Source organism: Rana temporaria, chromosome 4 (assembly GCF_905171775.1).
Source record: "Rana temporaria chromosome 4, aRanTem1.1, whole genome shotgun sequence".
Classification (NCBI taxonomy): Eukaryota; Metazoa; Chordata; class Amphibia; order Anura; family Ranidae; genus Rana; species Rana temporaria.
The window spans coordinates 333,777,323-333,797,842 of record NC_053492.1 but is presented as its reverse complement, the minus strand read 5'-3'; the positions used below and the strand labels follow the sequence as shown (position 1 = coordinate 333,797,842).

At 49.1% G+C, this 20,520-nt stretch overlaps 1 protein-coding gene across 4 annotated transcripts in view; it reads right to left on the bottom strand.

Moving 5' to 3' along the window:
• FBXO30 (F-box protein 30) overlaps positions 1 to 20,520 on the bottom strand; it is a 77,991-nt gene that overhangs the window by 1,488 nt on the left and 55,983 nt on the right. The window contains exon 3 of one of the 4 annotated variants that reach the window (XM_040350738.1): positions 7,517 to 7,613. The exons of the other annotated variants lie outside the window; for them this stretch is intronic. Coding sequence (XP_040206672.1) covers positions 7,517 to 7,613 — 97 coding nt within the window. The remainder of the gene's footprint in view (positions 1 to 7,516; positions 7,614 to 20,520) is intronic. 4 annotated transcript variants of the gene reach the window in all.

Here is a 20,520-nt window from a genome sequence, read left to right as displayed (position 1 = left end):
TTTGGTGGTATTAGATCACCTCTGGGTTTTTTATTTTTTGCGCTATAAAAGAAAAACGACAGAAAATTTTGTAAAAATAAATAAATAAATAAAAACTTGTTTGTCATATTCGCAGGTTATTTTTCACACACAGCATATGCATACCACGAATGACACCCCAAAACACATTCTGCTATTCCTCCCGAGTATGGCGATACCCCAAGTGTGCGACTTTTACACGGCGTGGCCACATACAGAGGCCCAACATGCAGGGAGCACCATCAGACGTTCTGAAGCACCCAGGCCAATTCTGACATTTCTCTCCTACATGGAAAAAATCACCATTTATTTGCTAGAAAATTACATAGAACTCCAAAACATTATATATGCAGAGTATTGGGGCATTGCGGAGTATTGGGGGCATTGCAGAGTATTGGGGGCATTGCAGAGTATTGGGGGCATTGCAGAGTATTGGGGGCATTGCAGAGTATTGGGGGCATTGCAGAGTATTGGGGGCATTGCAGAGTATTTGGGTATTGCAGAGTATCGCGCAGGGTATTGGGGTATTGCAGAGTATTGGGGTATTGCAGAGTATTGCGCAGGGTATTGCAGAGTATTGCGCAGGGTATTGCAGAGTATCGGTGTATTGCAGAGTATCGGGGGAATTGCAGAGTATCGAGGTATTGCAGAGTATGGGGTATGGCAGAGTATGGGGTATGGCAGAGTATGGGGTATGGCAGAGTATGGGGTATGGCAGAGTATGGGGTATGGCAGAGTATGGGGTATGGCAGGCAGAGTATGGGGTATGGCAGGCAGAGTATGGGGTATGGCAGGCAGAGTATGGGGTATTGCAGGCAGAGTATTGGGGTATTGCAGAGTATCGGGGTATTGCAGAGTATCGAGGTATGGCAGAGTATGGGGTATGGCAGAGTATGGGGTATGGCAGAGTATGGGGTATGGCAGAGTATGGGGTATGGCAGGCAGAGTATGGGGTATGGCAGGCAGAGTATGGGGTATGGCAGGCAGAGTATGGGGTATTGCAGGCAGAGTATGGGGTATTGCAGGCAGAGTATGGGGTATTGCAGGCAGAGTATGGGTTATTGCAGAGTATTGCGCAGGGAAGGATGGCTGGATCTGTGACTGCAGTTGTCACAGATCCAGCCACAGCAGCTGCTGACACCCGCTCCCCCCCCCTCTCTGTACCGAACGGTACAGAGAGGAGAGGGAGGAACCGGCGTCATCAAATGACGCCGGTTTGTTTACAAGTGATTGCTCCGTCATTTGACGGAGCGATCACGTGGTAAACGGCCGCGATCAGCGGCAATTTACCGTCATCCGTGATGCGCCGGGTCTAGAAGGGGACGCGCAAACGCGGAAGTGCACGAGGACGTCCCAGGGACGTCCTGTCAGAGTAACTCGACCGCGCTGTAGCAGTATTTTTGCTATAGCGCGGTCGGCAAGTGGTTAAGGAAGCCAATTCAGGGGGCGTGGCCAAGACCGGCATGTGAGAAGACGCACTTCTCACAGCTCCTGCCTGATCCGAATATCGATCCTTCCCCGGCGTCTCTGATCCGGCTCTCTTCGACCCATCAGCTGGCTACCGAGTCCCTGCACCGCCCGGATCCACCCCCGGCCCTCTGTACTAGGGGAAAGACCCGCTGTGGAACGGCGGAAATGACGGGACCGGACATCCAAGATGGCGCCGCCGCGGCCCTCTCACAGCGCACACCACGAGCTGATAAGGCTAAAGAAGGCACCGCCAGGAAAGCACCAAAGGCACAGGGTAAGGAGCAGCCGAGGGACATGCTCTTCTTTGCCCAAAAGCTCAAGGGCCCTGCTTGCACTGGGGCGGGGGGGTCGGCAGATGGCGGAGGTGGTGGAGGCCGTGCAGCACAGCTAGAGTGGGGACATGAGATGGAGGAAACACCCCATAGCTCCAGGGCAGAGGCAGACGCTGATGCTCCCCCCCCCTCAGATGATACACAAGATAATGTGGGGCAACCGACGTTGGCAGATATACTAAAGGCGGTGCAGGTGGGCAATGCTGACATGAAGGAGCAGTTTGGGGGCCTGAGAGAGGAGGTGTCCCTTCTGCGGCAGGACCTCCAAAAAGTCAGGGAGAGAGCAACCGCTGTTGAGAGCAGAGTGAGTGACCTGGAGGATAAGCTCCCACATATAGCGACAGAAGTCAGGGCAGCACATCGTATGGCCCAAGACACGCTTAGCAGAGCTGAGGACACGGAAAACCGTTTACGCAGAAATAATGTTCGCATTGTTGGTCTCCCTGAGAAGACAGAGGGCAGAGACCCCACCAGGTTTGTGGAGAACTGGCTTATAGAAGTGAAGTGTTCGGGAGGGAAGTTTTCTCGCCATTTTTCACCGTGGAGAGAGCCCATAGAGTGCCGGGTCGACCCCTCCCACAAGGGGCCCCCCCCCCTGGTCGATGCTGGCCAAGCTTTTGCACTACCGCGACAGAGAGGCGGTTCTCCGCTGCGCGCGGGAGCGAGGAAATGTTACCTTTAATGGGGTCAGAGTGTCGTTTTACCCGGACTTCTCGGCCGAGGTGCAGAGGAGCAGAGCAAGATTTGTTGAAGTAAAAAAACGCCTGAGGGCTCTACAGTTACCATATGCCATGCTCTACCCTGCCAAGTTGCGGGTAACCGCAGAGGGTCATGCGCAATTTTTTGAGTCCCCCAGGGAGGCTATGGCCTGGCTGGATCATAATGAACAGGCCCTGCGCCATCGCAGGGCTGACGCGGGAGGAGACTGACCATGTCATGAACCGTGACACACTGACTGTGCTTCTGCAATGGGAATGATACTTTCCTCACATTGTTGAGCAGTTGCTCTGACTTTTGAATTACCCTTTCTGCAGGTCCGGTTCTCTTTTTTGTACCAGATGCCGGGGAAATATCTTCACTTTTCCAAAGCGCTAGGAAACAAACTGTGACTGTAGTATACAAATGAATAGGACTTCAGCTGAAATGTTGAGGAGAGTAGTGGGCTCCCGTTTGAGCCGGGTTGGAGTGCCTGATCTTGCCCTGTTGGCAATATGCCTGACCATATTCGGGCTCCATCTGGACCCTCACGGGAACTGGGACGGCATGCCTGGATGGGACCTGCCTAAGCACCATTGCACTACTGTTTGGGGGCACCGTTGTGCCTGGTTATATTTTGAAGTACTCATTGTCCTACAGTCCAAGGGAGTATTGATTTTCCAAACGTTCTTTTCTCTTTTATTTTTTCTATTTTGGCCACCCGACACTTTGCTACCGCGAAAGACTACCCGCATCGCCCCTCATGCCCGATTACTATTATTGCTTCTGCAATGGAGGACACCCCCCTGATCTCCTGGAATGTTAGGGGGCATGAACTCCCCCCTGAAACGTACAATGATATTTACATGTATGAAGAAGTTTTACCCTGCTATCTTATGTTTTCAGGAAACGCATTTGACACATGATACCACAAGTTGTTTGAAATACTCATGGGTGGGCAGGGCATACCATTCCACTCACACCTCCTTTTCCCGGGGTGTGAGTGTACTGGTACACAGGTCCCTGGATTACCAGGAATATGCCTCTAAAGTTGACCCAGAAGGGAGGTTTGTGTTTTTACATTGTCGGATGGGAATTTTGAACTGTATTTTGGCGTGTGTTTACATTCCTCCCCCGTTTGACGCTCGGGTGTTGAGGCTCCTCTTGGAATTCCTGGAGGGTAGGCCTGACCTCCCGATGCTGCTTGTGGGGGACTTCAATAGCTGGTTGGACCCGGGGCTGGACAAACATCCGGCACCCGGGGCGAACCCTCATAGGGCCACCCCGTTGGCAAGGTTGTTACGGGAGGTGGGTTGGCTGGATGTGTGGAGACACCGAAACCCCACAGCTAGACAATTCTCATGTTTCACGAAGGCTCACGGGTCGTTATCTAGGATAGACTTGGCGGTGGGTAACTCTGCGATGCTCCCCTCGATTTCGGAAGTTGCGTACAGACCTAGATGCATTTCTGATCACTCATACATGGTGATAACTATTGTGGTGTCTCATCCATCTACTCTTCCCAGAGCACCCTGGAAGTTCAATGCCTTTTGGCTTCAGCTATTTAGTGCCCCGGAAGAACTAGAGGGGAGCATCCGGAGGTTTTTTACAGACCAGCCCGACCCAGAATCTATCCTTACTGAATGGGAATCTTTTAAACTGTACCTTAGACATCTGCTCAGTGGGGAGGTCAATAAGGTTAAGAGGCGCTCGGAGGCTCTCAGGGAGGCTCTGGAGATGCAGGTCCACACACTAGAGACCAAGTATGTCCAGGACCCCACTGAGACGGCTAGAGGGGCGTGGCAGTCGGCTCAATCTGCGTATGAGCACCTGCTCGCCTCCACGGCCGAAAAAAAACGTTTCTTCACCAAAACTGCATTCTTTGAGGAGGGAGAGACGACGGGTCGTCTCCTGGCTAGGATAGCGAATTCTGAACAGAAGTCCCCAGCTATTGGGACACTGCGGACCGCAGCTGGGCGACTGGTTCAATCTCCCGACCTTATCATACAGACACTGGCGGATTTTTACGAACAGCTGTATCGCCCGGCTTCGACCTATAGCGCTGAGGAACTGTCCGTCTATCTGGACGGAATAGCATTTCAGCGTCTATCCCTTTCCCAGAGCTCGGAGCTGGACTCTCCCTTGATTCTAAAAGAATTACAGGAGGCAGTGGCGGCCTTCCCCAACTGTAAAGCCCCAGGGGGTGATGGAATCCCCATGGAGATTTATAAACAATATTCTGAGATCTTACTGCCCAGGCTACTGAGGGTATTTAATGCTGCAAGGGAGATTAGTGCCCTCCCATCCTCCATGGCTAAGGCACACATTGTACTAATCCTTAAACCGTGCAAGGACCCAGTGGATCCGGCCTCATACAGGCCGATCTCACTACTCCAGTCTGATATCAAACTCCTTGCGAAGGTGCTGGCCCTCAGGTTAAATAAGGTAATCACCTCAGTCATACACCCGGATCAAGCGGGATTTATGCCCAACAAATCTACAGCCATAAACCTCAGAAGGCTATTTCTTAACATGCAGTCCAGGGCAGATAATGTGGGGAAGAGAGCTCTGCTGTCGCTCGACGCTATGAAGGCCTTCGATAGCGTGGAGTGGCCGTATCTCTGGGGGGTGCTGCGGCGATTCGGATTCGGTGAGGTGTTTATCTCCTGGGTGCGGTTGCTGTACCATCTCCCCCAGGCGGCTATCAGAGAGGCTGGGAGAGTGTCTGTCTTTTGCTCTGGGCCGGGGTACGCGGCAGGGGTGTCCATTGTCCCCCCTGCTGTTTGCCCTAGCAATAGAGCCACTGGCGAGTCAGATTAGGGACCATAGGGGTATCACCGGCTTCTGCTATGGAGACAGACAGGAGAAGGTGATGCTGTACGCAGATGACACGATGATCCTGCTAGGTGATACTGAGCAATCCCTGAGCATGACAATGGAAACGGTAGTTAAATTTGGGGAGTTTTCGGGCCTAAAAATAAACTGGTCTAAGTCTGCTTTGATGCCCCTAGATGACACCCAGCTGCAACATGGAGACAATGTGGGTGGTATCCCTGTAGCCACTACCTTTAAGTACCTAGGAATACAAGTGACGCCGCGTATTGGGGAATATGGCTCGTTGAACATCTCCCCGCTGCTGGCTAGATTTCGTTCCCGGGCCAAGACGTGGAATGCTTTGTGTATGTCGGTTGCGGGCAAAGTGAATCTGATTAAGATGATTCTCATGCCCCAACTGCTCTACATGCTGCACAACTCCCCGGTGGTTATTCCCCTAAAGACCTTTAGGATAGTTAATACCATCTTTCGAGAATTGATCTGGAAGAACCGCCCACCCAGGATAAAATTAGAGCACCTGCAGCGCCCCAAGGAGGAGGGGGGGCTGGCCCTGCCGAATCCTTGGCTGTACTATCTGGCGTCGCAACTGCAGCATTTGATAGGTACCATGGTTCCAGAGGGGGGGCAGTTAGACAGGGTCCCCAGCGCCTCTGAGCACATTATGCTCAGGACGGTGGGAGGAGCGTCGATCCCGACAGCACTAGAGTCCTTGGCCTTTGAGAGATCCCATAAAAGCTTCCCCACATATAGCCTAATACAAAAGATATGGAACAAAACCAAGTATTTACAAGGGGCCTCGGGGGTCACCGAGTTTAGCCCTATTTGGGCAAATGAATCTTATCCTGAACTAGCCAAACTGCAACAAGGGGAAAGGTGGAAGAGGTATGGGATCCGCTATTTATCACAGATTTTGGGTAATGGTGGTTTATTGCCTTTTGAAATGCTGAGGGAGACATACCAGCTACCAGCGAGCATGTTCTTCTACTACATGCAGCTTAGGCTTGCATTTGTCGCCCAATCCAGGGCCTCGGAGTGGCATGTGGAATCCCTTCCAATCCTCTCCCAGCTCAAGAGCGCAGAGACGTCTAAGGGGTTTATATCCCAGAGCTATAATATACTGCTTTGCAGGTACCTTAAGAAACACCCTCTGACAGTTAGGAGGAAGTGGATGTAGGCCCCCTGGAAGAGGAGCAGTGGGAGGAGGCCCTGCAGTCAGTTACCAGCTGCTCCCTGAATGTGACACAGCGCCTTACACAACTGTATACACTCCTAAGAGTATACTATACGCCCCACAGATTACATCTTATGGGTGTGCGGCCCACACCGACATGTGCAAGATGTAAAAGAGATCATGGGGACTTGATACACATGCTCTGGCGCTGCCACAAGTTGCACACCTACTGGGCGGGAGTGACAGACACACTAAACACAGTGTTCCAGGTCTCGATCCCATTAGACCCTAAGCAGTGCCTCCTGAATCTTCTGGACGAGCTGGAGTGGGAACCCCACACTAGAGAGGTCATCACCAGGGCCCTGTTCATGGCCAGGAAACTAATCATGCTGCACTGGATATCCGAGGAGCCCCCCACGGTTAGGGAATGGATAACTGCACTTGGTAGTGCGTTAAGGATGGAAAAGATTATATACCAGCATAGGGGTTGCTCCGGAAAATTTGAACGACTATGGGATTCGTGGCTGGGAACGCCGGGGCTAGCCCCGAACGACCTGGTCATGGACAGAATCTTGGGATAGTGGGACAGGAGGGGGTGTGAGGGCGGGATGCGGTCTATGGGTCCTGTCAGTATGTTGTTTTCTATTTACATTTGCTAAAGGTTTTGTACATGGCCATGTATGGGTCTGTTCTATTGGTTATGATTACGGTACTTTGGACTGTAAGTGTCAAATTTATGATCAATAAACTTGTTTTTGGATTAAAAAAAAAGGAAGCCAATTCAGTTAAACAGGCAATTACCAAAAGCCCCCATAATTAACTGGGTTCTGTGTCAGGCAAGCCAAATGTACTAAATATTAAGAAAACGTATGGAAAGTTCAAACAGAGGTAGAAGACAGGGGGGGCAAGCTATGGAATGTAAACTTCCATAACATGCTCAAATTGTGCGACGACCTAAATCACTGCCTGGAATAAAATAATTTTTAGTACTTACCATGAAATCTTTTTCTCTCCATTAATTGAAGGACACAGCTCTGCTTTAGATATTCAGTGACTGGATATACAGTATATTGACCTGCAGAAACAGGACACTATGTGCACAAAAAAAAAAAAACCCAGGTGTTGTAATAGCAGTACAAATAACAAGAACAAAAGTATTTACATATACGGGCAGCAGCAGGGGCATTACAATAAAATGCAGAGAAAAGGTTATTGTATTCGCTTTCATTCATTAGAGGACACAGCTCTGCTTTAGATAATCATCAACTAGGAACATCCCAAGTGTTGCCATAACAATATGGGCGGAAAAATAGAACAGAAAATGAGACTAACCGTCCTAAAGAAAAAAAGGCCAGTCAACCTGCCACTTGAAAAACCTACGAAAAACACTGGCTCGTGCTGCCATATACACTGTCAAGTCTCTGGTGTGAGGCCGGATTGCTGAGAGAGCGCCCCTTACGGCTAAGTGCACCGCACCCAGGGCCGATCTGCCCTATAGGCTCACTATGCAAGCCGCTTAGGGCCCCGCAAAGCTGCGGAGGGCCTCTCAAATTACTAGAGGCCCTGTCTGGTGAGAAGTAATTTTTCGGCCCCTCACCCCGCTCCTCAACTCGCTGGCTGCATGGGAGAAGAGGTAAGAAGTCAGCACACCCCGCTTCTCACTTTAATGTAAGATGTCATTTCCGACAGCAGAACACCCCCCTGCTTCTCAACCTTAATGTGACATGTAATTTTCGACAGCCCCCCCCCGCTTCTCAACTTTAATGTGACATGTCACTTTGCCTGCCTAGGGCCCCAGGGAGGTCAGGATCGGCACTGACCGCACCCCTGGGAATGAGACAGGGAGTGCAGGGCCCAAAAGGTGCACAGTTTGCCAGTACTGCTGCTGACTAGGTAGATGCAGGCAAGGTAGCTGGGGTGTGCTGGAAGAGCAGACTCAGTAGCCGTGCAGAGAAGGGTTCAGGTGCGGTACCGTAGGTAAACCAAGAATGAAGTCTGGAGCTAGGCCAAGGGTCATACACAGGAATCAGTCCAAAAGGAATTTACAAGAACAAGCCGGGTCATACACAGGAGCAGAAGATATACAGTAGAGTAGTCAGCCAAGCCTGGGTCAGATGCGAGGAGATAAGCAGAGTCACAGGTTCAGATGGAAGCCAAGGGTCAAGCCAGAGATTCAGGATATACAGGAGACACCAGAAACTGATGACAATCCAGCAATTTGGGTCAGACAGTGGCAGCCTTTTATAGGCCAGCAGGGGGATCCACCTGTCACACGATGTGCCTCTGGCGGCCATTTCTTCTACTGGCAAGATTGCCAGTACTTCCACGGCCACATGGGGGTAGGGTATCCGCTTTTCTCTTATCAAAGATGTTCAAGAACTCTTGATAGGCTGGTGGTATATTCTGGTTATTGGCAGATGTGGGCTGAACGGTCAGGCAGCTGGTGATACTTCCGAATTCAGGGACCAAGCAGTGCTGTTGGCAATAGGGCGAGGTAAACAAAACTTCCTTGGTACTCCAATTGATCTGCAGGTTGTGTGCTTGGAGTCAGGGGATCCCCAAGATGACTGGAAACATAGGTGAAAACAAAGCGTCAAAGCAAAGAAATTCCCGAAGGCCATCAGGAGTAGTGACAAGAAGAGGCGCAGTCTCTAGGGTATTAGGACCGGAACTAGGCATTGTGCCATCTGCCAGGCGAACCTCCAGCCCCCGTTTCTTGTGGAGAAGGGGCAAGTAAAGGTTCTTAGCTAGGTTTAAATCCACAAAGCAGCTACATGCCCCAGAGTCGATTGTGGCACGGAGCTGCACTTCCTCTTTCCCCAACTGCAGCGTAATAGGAAGAACAATATGGGAAGGAGGAGTTCCAGAAACCTGAAAGTACACTGGGGTGTAAGACAATGGCTTCTTGGGTCTTATGGGGCAGTTGCATAGGAAGTGACCGTTTCCTCCACAATAGAGGCAAAGGTTGGCTTGGCGGCGGCGACAACGTCTCTCGTCAGTGCCGATCGTACCAGGCCTACTTGTGGAGGTGCAGAAGGATAAGAACTTCAGGCCTGGGGGTTTGAGACCGTTCTGACTGTCGCTCCCGCAGGTGTCGGTCAAGCTGAATGGCCAATTGAATGAGGCCCTCAAGAGTAGTGGGGATACCGACTCTGGCTAATTCATCCTTGAGGGACTCAGAAAGACCCAGACAGAACTGGTGTTTTAGAGCCGCTTGATTCCAGTCAGTGTCTGCAGACCATCGACGGAAGTCCACGGTATAGTCCTCCAATGGCCAAATCCCCTGTTGTAGCGAGTGCAGATTGGCCTCGGCAGTGGCCACTCGCTGGGGATCTTCATAGAGCTGTGACATGGCTGAGAAGAAGGAGTCCACCGTGCTAATAACCAGGCTTTTCTGTTCCCATAGGTTGTGGGCCCAGGTCTGGGAGTCACCGGACAACAGAGAAATGAAGAACCTGACCTTTACAGTCTCTAGAGCAAAAGTCCGGGGTTGCAAAGCCAGGTGTAGTAAACAGGAATTTTTGAAGGACCTGAACTTCCTCCGATCTCCAAAAAATCATTTGCGGATTGGGACTTGGGGTTCAGGAGGAGGAGCCAACATCGTCAGGGTCGCTGGGGTTGGTCCTTGGACAGATTCTGGGGAGAAGGTAGAGGATGGTGCTGGTTCCATAGGAGCAGGTGGCTCTGTCATGTGTTGGAAACGACCTTCAAGCTGAAAATGTGCTTCCTGCAGTCTCTGGACTTCATGGGCCAAAGCTGCGGCTTGTTGGCACAGAGCCTCTAATGGGAACGCATCTCTGCCGACCTCAGACATGGCTGGATTGTACTTTCAAGTCTCTGGTGTGAGGCCGGATTGCTGAAAGGGCGCCCCTAAGTGCACCGCACCCCTGGGAATGAGACAGGGAGTGCGGGGCCCAAAGGTGCATTGATTGCCAGTACTGCTGCTGACTACCTAGATGCAGGCAAGGTAGCTGGGGTGTGCTGGAGGAGCAGACTCAGTAGTCGTGCAGGGAAGGATTCAGGTGTGGTACCGTAGGTAAACCAAGAATGAAGTCTAGAGCCAGGCAAAGGGTCATACACAGGAATCAGTCCGAAGGAATTTACAAGAACAAGCCGGGTAATACACAGGAGCAGAAGATATAGAGTAGTCAGCCAAGCCTGGGTCAGATGTGAGGAGATAAGCAGAGTCACAGGTTCAGACGGAAGCCAAGGGTCAAGCCAGAGAAGATTCAGGATATACAGGATACAGGAGACACAGGAAACTGATGACAATTCAGCAATTTGGGTCAGACAGTGGCAGCCTTTTATAGGCCAGCAGGGGGATCCACTTGTCACATGATGTGCCTCTGGTGGCCATTTCTTCTACTGGCAAAATTGCCAGTACTTCCACGGCCATTTCCCTGACATACACCTTGTAAAACCTAATGAACGTATGCGCTGACAGTCAATTGCTAGCCACCATACATATCTGCAAAGCTTAGGATGCACTTACCACACTGGTCAAATGTTTTCTAACTAGAAACAGTGGTTTTAGATGCTTGATGGCTTAGGCTTCGACAATATTTGCCACATCCAGGGTGTAATTGTGACGGCTAACGCTGCAAGGTCCGTAAGTGGGCCTTCTACAACTACAAACAGGGAGTCTTGTCTTTATAAACCAGATCATGGCATTCAAGTACACCTTAACTGCCTGGACTACATCCAAGGAATGGAAGGCCACTTCCTTATGACTGACTTGAGACACAGCAGTGGAAGCAGAATGGCCCGGATTCAGAAAGCCTGGCGTTAATTTGTGCGGGCGTAGCGTATCTCAAATACGCTACGCCGCTGTAACCTAGTGAGGCAGGTTCTGTATTCAGAAAGAACCTGCGCCCTAAGTTACGGCGGCGTAGCGTATGTGGTCCGGCGTGAGCCTGCGTAATACAAAATTATCCAGGCAGTGGGCGTGTTGTATGGTAATCAAGGCTGACCCCACGTAAATGACGTTTTTGACTTATGGCGCATGCGCCGTCAGTGAATGTATCCCAGTGCACATGCTCCAAATTACGCCGCAAATAGTCAATGCTTTCGACGTGAATGTAACTTACGTACAGCCCTATTTGCGGACGACTTACGCAAACAACGTAAATCGACGGAAAATTTTGCGCTGGCCCGTCGTCCATACTTAACATTGCGTACGCCTCTCATAGCAGGGGTAACTTTACGCCGGAAAAAGCCTTACGTAAACGCGTAAATCTACGGAAGCGCCACCTAGCGGCCAGTGTAAATATGCAACAAAGATAAGACTTACGCCGGCCGTATCTTAGTAAAATTCTGGCGTATCTTGCTTTCTGAATACAGAAAGAAGATACGCCAGCGCTTCCTAGAACTTATGCGGCGTATCAATAGATACGCCAACGTAAATTCTATCTGAATCCGGGCCCATGTCTTCATAAAAGTGGAAAGCTGATCACACTTTCAACAAGGAGTCTTGGATGTAGGATGACCATCTTTTGAAGGTACTGTGACAGGAAGTCAGGTAAATCTGGGGGTGTTGTCACAGACGGGAGATACATTTCTGCCTTGTTTAGAAAATTCACCAATTACTATCAGGTGTCGGCTGCAGAGGTAGCCAGAAAGGTTTAAGGACATTGGATACATTCAGCTGTTCAGAATGAGGAAATTAAGGCCTCTATAAGTTGTCCAGAGGATTACTGCTCAATGCTGCATCCTGAGGCTTGTTGAGTTAAGGAGAGCAGTGAGCTGAGGAAGACTTCTTAAGGTGAAGTGGTTATTGATATTTTTGCTGTGTGATAAAAAATAAATAAAAAAGACTATTGTTTTCTGCTGGAAGACCAGCAGTGTCTGCCCAGCAGTAGGCTGAGCCAGACTACATAGGTAGGTTCCTGTGTTGTGAAGGTAGACGGCCCAAATGGCCAGGGTTTATTTTATGTTTTGTTTATGCTGTTTGGATGCTTGCACTTGTTTGCAGCAATATGGAAGAATAAACCATAACCCTTGTTATTTTAACCACCCACGGCTGCCTCTCTGTATAATTCAGTGTGTAGTGAACCCACTCAGGTCACACACCCCTGCTACCGAGCTAACCCATTATACATGGTGGAGAATGCGGGCAGTTAAAGGAAACCCAAAATGGAGGAGATACTGAAGCAGCTGGCTATAGCAAATGCAAATCAACAGCAAGCAAATGCAAATCAACAGCAGACAAATGCAGGTTTGTAGCAGAGCCTTGCAGCTCAACAACAAGCTCACCAAGAGAGCATTGCAGGCTTGGAACAGAGACACCAGCAGCAAATGTAGGCCATCATGAAACAGCTTCAGAGACAGCAGGCCGAGGTTGGGAGTCAGGCCAGTAACATACCGAATTTTCGGGTAAGCCACTTATTGCCAAAGATGACTGCAGATGATGAGCCTGAGATGTTTTTGACCACGTTTGAGAGAACAGCGGAAAAAGAGAGTTGGCCTAAAGAACAGTGGGCTGGACTAGTAGCCCCCCCTATTATCTGGAGAAGCCCAAAAGGCATATTTTGATTTGGAGCTTGCAGATGCAAAAAACTATGATCGGTTAAAAAAGAGGAAATATTGGCACGTTTAGGTGTAACCCTGGCTGTCCGTGCTCAGCGGGTCCACAATTGGAGTTATCAGCTGAAGAAGCCACCTCGATCGCAGATGTATGACCTCATCTATTTGGCCAGGAAATGGCTGCAGCCAGAAACTATGTCCGGACCAAAAATTTCGGAGCGAGCAGTCATGGACAAATTTCTTAGGTCTCTTTCTAATACCCTACAGAAATGGGTGAGCCATGGCGGTCCGGAAACCGCAGACAAACTAGTAGACCTGGTCGAAAGGTACCCAACAACAGAAAATGTGTCCCCTTTCCCCAGAGACGCACAGACTTTCCACCCCAAGACCAGACCCTCCCCACCTATAGGTAAGACTGCATCAAGGGATGGGGGTGGAGAGAGGGACCAAAGAACAACTAGAGGTATTAATCGGGACCACTGCTAGTGGTTGGCTAGAGCGGCCTGGAAGACCCATCCCACAAGAGAGGACCAGAAGGTTGATCTGTTACCGTTGCCGGGAAGAGGGACATGTAGCAGCGGTTTGCCCAGCAGTTGGTGAGCCCATGCAGTATGACTTTCTGACAGAAAGACAGTCCCTTTTTGCAACCACATGCACTGCAGTAAAGGGGAATGAGAAACCTTTATGTAGAATGTGCTTAGATGGTAAAGATGTTGTGGTATTGTTGGATTCAGATAGCCTGGTCACCTTAGTGAAAAGTGATCTAGTGGTGGGAAAAACCTTACATCCTAGGAAAATGGCTGCAGTTTGTGTACATGGGGACACTCGAGAATATCCGGTGACTACTGTTTCCTTTGAAACCTCCCTCGGTAACTTGTGTCACCAAGTGGGTCTAGTTCCCCGACTGCCACATGACGCTATTGTGGGAAGGGATTTCCCAAAGTTCTGGGATTGCCCAGATTCCCCAGTAAGTGGTTCTTCTGAGCCTGAACCATCTACTCCAGAATCCTCTAACTGTGAGGATTCTCCTGAGTTTCCGTTCTCAGTCTTAGCAGGGGAAACACCAGTCCCTAGGGAGGAGCCGGCTACCTCAGAAGAGGAACAGCAGCCGATAGGGTTTGATGACCTCGAGATGCACAGAGAAAATGTTATCACTGAGCAATTGAGGGACCCCACATTGCTAAGAGCCCAAGAGAATGTAGTGAAGATAGATGGGGAGTTAGTTAACCCTGACGAGAGGGTTGCCCTCCCTTACTTTATTATTGAAAGGGACCTGTTATATTGAGTGTCACAGAGGATAGAGGACACCATTGAGCAACTGGTAGTGCCTAAACCGTACCGCAAGATGGTGTTGGAACTGGCCCATGGTCACATTCTTGGGGGACATTTGGGAGCAGAAAAAACCCGAGAGAGAATCACCCAGAGGTTTTATTGGCCTGGGATCACTAAGGAAGTGGAAGTGTACTGCTCTTCCTGTCCAGTGTGTCAGATTACTGCACCCATGCCACATTTCCGCAGTCCGTTGGTACCCCTGCCCATTATTGAAGTCCCTTTTGAGAGGATCGCCATGGGGGTTGGCCCCTTACTGAAGTCCACTAGAGGGCACCAGCACATCTTGGTAATAATGGACTATGCCACCTGTTACCCAGAAGCGATTCCTCTCAGAAACACCTCTGCTAAAACCATTGCAAAAGAGTTATTTCAGGTTTTCAGCTGTGTGGGTCTACCTAAGGAAGTCCTAACTGACCAGGGCACCCCGTTTATGTCTAGGATGACTAGAGAACTTTGTAAACTCCTGAAAGTGACCCAATTACGTACATCAGTATATCACCCTCAAACAGACGGGTTAGAGGAAAGGTTTAATAAAACTTTAAAACAAATGTTGAGGAAGGTGGTGGATAAAGACGGAAAGAATTAGGATTATCTGCTCCCTTATCTGATGTTTGCCATAAGAGAGGTTCCCCAATCGTCCACAGGGTTCTCTCCATTTGAGTTACTGTATGGGAGGCACCCCCGGGGCCTACTGGACATTGCCAGGGAAACATGGGAGAGTGAGAGTTCCCCTCATCGAAGTGTGATTGAACATGTGGCACAAATGCAAGATAGAATTGCCCAAGTGATGCCGATTGTGAAGGTACATTTAGCCCAAGCCCAGTTGGCTCAACAAAGGATTTACAATCGTGGGGCCCAGGTCCGTTCCTTTGCACCTGGTGATAGGGTGTTGGTCCCCACGGTCGAAAGTAAATTCCTAGACAAATGGCAGGGTCCCTATGAAGTGTTGGAGAAAATGGGGGTGGTGAATTATAAAATTAGCCAACCGAGAAGACGAAAACCTGAGCAGCTCTATCACAGTAACTTGTTGAAACCATGGAAGGATAGAGAGTCCTTGGTCGCTAAGACTACCCAATCTTCTGCTCCGTTCTGTCCCTGAAGTTGGGATAGCGGAGACTCTGTCCAAAACTCAGCAACAGGAGGCTAAAGAGTTTGTGCTTCGAAATAGGGAGAAGTTTTCAGACTTGCCAGGTTGGGTCTCCGGAGTTGAACATGACATTATAACCACACCAGGGGATAAGGTCAAGTTGAAGCCTTATCGAACTCCAGAAGCCCGGCGAGAGGCAATTTGCCAGGAAGTAAAAAAAAATGCTTGAGCTAGGGGTGATAGAGTCAAATAGTGATTGGTCCAGTCCCATTGTCTTAGTACCCAAACCAGATGGAAGTTGGCGGTTTTGTAATGATTTTCGCCGCCTGAATAAAATCACTAAGTTTGACACCTATCCTATGCCCCGCATAGATGAACTGATTGATCGCCTAGGCACTGCCCGGTACATGACGACGTTAGACCTGACCAAGGGTTAATGGCAAATTCCTCTCTCGGAGTCGGACAGGGAAAAAACAGCATTTGTAACTCCAGAAGGATCTTTCCAATATCGGAGGATGCCTTTTGGGTTACAGAATGCTCCCGCCACGTTTCAACGCACCATGGATAAGACCCTTCAGCCTCCCCGAGCCTATGCTGCTGCATACCTCGATAATGTGGTCATCCACAGTGAGGATTGGGACTCACACTTACCAAAAGTTCAGGCTGTGTTGGATTCCATCTGGGAAGCCGGGTTTACAGCCAATCCAAAAAAATGTACCCTTGGGTTAGAAGAGGCGAAGTATCTAGGGTATACCATTGGAAGAGGTCTAATCAAGCCCCAGATAAACAAAGTTGAGGCTATTCAGGATTGGCCACGTCCCGCCAATAAGAAACAGGTTCGTGCATTTTTGGGGATCGCGGGTTATTATCGCCGTTTTATCCCCCATTTTGCCTCACAGGCTGCTCCCCTGACCAATTTGACCAAAGGGAAGGAGTCTGTCATGACCAAATGGACTCCCGAAGCAGAAACAGCTTTTCAGGCTTTAAAACAGGGCTTATGTAGTCATGCAGTTTTAAATTCGCCTGATTTTTCACGGGACTTTGTGGTTCAGACAGATGCGTCAAATGTGGGGTTAGGAGCTGTACTGTCCCAGATTATCAAGGGGGAGGAACACCCTGTTCTTTACCTCAGCCGAAAGTTGAAGGCCCATGAGAATTATGCTACCATTGAGAAAGAGTGTTTGGCGGTGAAATGGGCTTTGGATTCTTGGCTTTTGGTACTACCTCGTGGGTAGACAGTTTGAACTGGTGACGGATCATGCCCCATTGAAGTGGATGGCACAAAACAAGGAGACCAATAGGAGAATAAATAGGTGGTTCCTGGCCCTTCAGGAATTTAGTTTTGTGGTAACGCATCACCCCGGTGTTAAAATGGGGAATGCAGATGGTTTGTCCCGAGTACATGCGTGCCTGGCAACCTGTGTCCCAACCCTAGGGTTGAAACAAGAGGGGGGGGGGTATGTGACAGGAAGTCAGGTAAATCTGGGGGTGTTGTCACAGACGGGAGATACATTTCTGCCTTGTTTAGAAAATGTACCAATTACTATCAGGTGTCGGCTGCAGAGGTAGCCATAAAGGTTTAAGGACATTGGATAGCTTCAGCTGTCCAGAATGAGGAAATTAAGGCCTCTATAAGTTGTCCAGAGGATTACTGCTCAATGCTGCATCCTGACGCTTGTTGAGTTAAGGAGAGCAGTGAGCTGAGGAAGACTTCTTAAGGTGAAGTGGTTATTGATATTTTTGCTGTGTGATAAAAAAATCAAAAAGACTATTGTTTACTGCTGGAACACCAGCAGTGTCTGCCCAGCAGTAGGTTGTGCCAGACTACATAGGTAGGTTCCTGTGTTGTGAAGGTAGACGGCCCAAGTGGCCAGGGTTTATTTTATGTTTTGTTTATGCCGTTTGAAAGCTTGCACTTGCTTCCAGCAATATGGAAGAATAAATCATAACCCTTGTTATTTCAACCACCCACGGCTGCCTCTCTGTATAATTCAGTGTGTAGTGAACCCACTCAGGAGGTCACACACCCCCGCTACTGAGCTAACCCCTTACAGCAGGGGTGGCAAACACAAGGCCCGCGGGCCGAATCCGGCCCGCCAGGCCTTGTCATGTGGCCCGCACAGCAACCTGTTATCCGAGGTATCCCAGGCAACGAGAGAAACATCCCCCCCTCAGTTCAGCGAGCTGCACGGCATTTAGCGCATGCACGGCCAGTCAGTCACCATGAGAAGGAGCATCTCCCCCTCCATGCCTCCATCCCTCAGCCGTCAATCCCTCTCTCCGCCGCCTCCGCTATGTCTCCACCCCTAACCTTAGCTTTGTCCCAGCTTACATGCCGTGCTGTCTCCGCCTCCATCTCCGCCCTGTCTCTGCCTCCACCGCAGCTCTGTCACCGCCTCTGCTCTCTCGCCCCCCTGTCAGTCCAGTGATGCTGGCTTTTTTGCATAATACGCTGAAATCTGACCAGCATAGTGGCTTTTTAAGCACTGTGATGAAATGTGCTGTTATTTTGATGTGATGGTAAAAAACATATGTCAAAACCCAAGTACTGTTACTAAACATAGAGATCCGTCCACAGAGGGATGGTACCATCTATAGCCCAATACAAAGGAAGGGAGCCGCCTATACAGGGAGGTACCAGAGCTGGGCCAGGTAGGAAGGTAGGAGAGAGTACATGTGATGCGAGTAAACTTTGGGTGCAATCCTGACCCCTGCACTCTGTACGTAGCGCAATCCTGACCCCTGCACTCTGTACGTAGCGCAATCCTGACCCCCTGCACTCTGTACGTAGCGCAATCCTGACCCCCTGCACTCTGTACGTAGCGCAATCCTGACCCATGTATTCTGTACGTAGCGCAATCCTGACCCATGCACTCTGTACGTAGCGTACTCTTGAATATCTGCTTGCTGTTCTTCCTAGGCTTTTGTTTTCAAGACTAGTTATTACTTAAATTATTATTAAAACCAGTAGTAATTGAATGCAGAGGCAATTTTTTTTTACAACCGGCCCTTTGAGGGCAACCATACTACTGATGCGGCCCCCGATGAATTTGAGTTTGCCACCCCTGCCTTACAGTATCAAATATAGAGGGTGCTGGACAATTCTGCCAGTTCTAATAATCTGTCTACCAAAGGGCAATAGGAATGCAGCAGAATATCTTGAATATTCTCAAAAAGTGTTTTTTCTAAAAACAACACTAGCCTACAGTCCTACAGAACATAAGAGCATAGAAAATGGATATATGCCATAGATAAAACAATAATCCTACCCCTGTATAAAACATTAGTTAGACCACATCTGGAGTATTCTGTCCAGTTCTGGGCACCAGTCCTCAGAAGGGATGTGTTAGAACTGGACATTGTCCAAAGAAGGGCAACAAAACTAAGGGGACTGGAGGACCTCAATTACGAGGAAAGACAACAAACACTAGATTTATTCTCCCTGGAGAAAAGACGCTTGCAAGGGGACATGATAGCGATTTACAAATACCTCCATGCGGATCCCAGCATTGGAAAAAAAGCTATTCAGTCACCAGGAGTGTAAGAGGACACGGGGGCCACACATTGAGATTGGAAGAGAAGCGGTTTAATCTTAAACTGCGAAGGGGACTTTCACCGTCAGGGCAATGGGGATGTGGAGGCTGTGGGGAGTATTGATAGTTTTAAGACTCTTAGATGTGCATCTTAAGGAACTCGACATACAGGGATATGGGAAATATATACACCGACACACGTGCACCTACACAGGTTGAACTGGATGGACTATTGCCTTTATTCAACCTTACCTACTATGATACAATGGTGGCCTGACTAGGCAGGGGCAGCAACAGTGGTGTAGTGGTTAGCACTTTCACCTAGCAGCAATAGGGCTGCTGGTTCAAACTCCGACCACGACACCATCTGCCTGGAGTTTGCATGTTCTCCATGTGCCTGCATGGGTTTCCTCCAGGTACTCCGGTTTCCTTCCACCCTCTAAAGACATGCTGGTAGGTTAATCAGATCCTGTCAAATTGGCCCTAGTATGTATTGACACATGTATGCAAGCGTGTCAGGATCCTACGAGGTAAATGACCGTGCTATATCAAGATGCAACTCAACTATGCATAACCCTCTAAATGAAGGTGTGGACAAGTGGTCATCAAGCTACCCAATGCGCTCCATTTCTCAAAAAGCTGATTAACTCCATCTTGAGCTTCCAGGTTTTAAATATTTTGACATAAAAGTTTGAGAAAAAAAAAAAAAACTTTGAGAACCAGAATCAGAAGAATTTAGTACTTTTTAAGCATTGAAAGGTGGTTTGAGTAAAACTTCTGAAATCTACCCTCAGAAAAAAAAGCAATGCAAGTCTGCCAACTGCTGGAAGAGAGCATTTTAGGTTGGAGGTGAAAAACCTTTGCAAAGCTGGATGTATGAAATTTGATTTTACACCCCAAAGTTACCAATTTGGTAACCCATTTGACACATGGGTTTGCCAGTAGTCCAGTTATGCCAGAAGTCATCCCCCCACCTTGAGCTGGACAGGCGGGGGGGCAAAACTCCATGCAGCTTTTCCATGGACTTGGCAGGCTTGGTCCGCCAGGGTAAAGAACTTAGGGGTGGGGACTTTGATCCCCAGGTGAAAATTTCTTGTGAATGTGAAAAAAATTGTATTTTTTACTAACCGTAAAATCCGTTTCACTGAGTTCATTGACAGACACAGCCTTCTTAATTCAGAACCATTGGGTTATATCGCCTCCATTAGGAGTAAGACTAGGCAGAACAACAAAAAAAAAAACTGGCTACGCCCATGGGCTGTCCTCAGCCAGTATATAACCCCCTCCCTGCTCTAGGTATTTAGTTTAGTATCAAGCAGTAATAGAAGTATCAAAAACTCCATAGAGGGTTGGGTGCTGTGTGTCAATGAACTCAAAGAAACAGATTTTACGGTAAGTAAAAAAATCATATTTTCTCTTTCGTTCATTGACAGACACAGCCTTCTTAATTCAGAACCATTGGGACATCCCAAAGCAGTGCAAAACATGAGGGGTGGGACAACAAAAAATCCCAAGGCTAACACA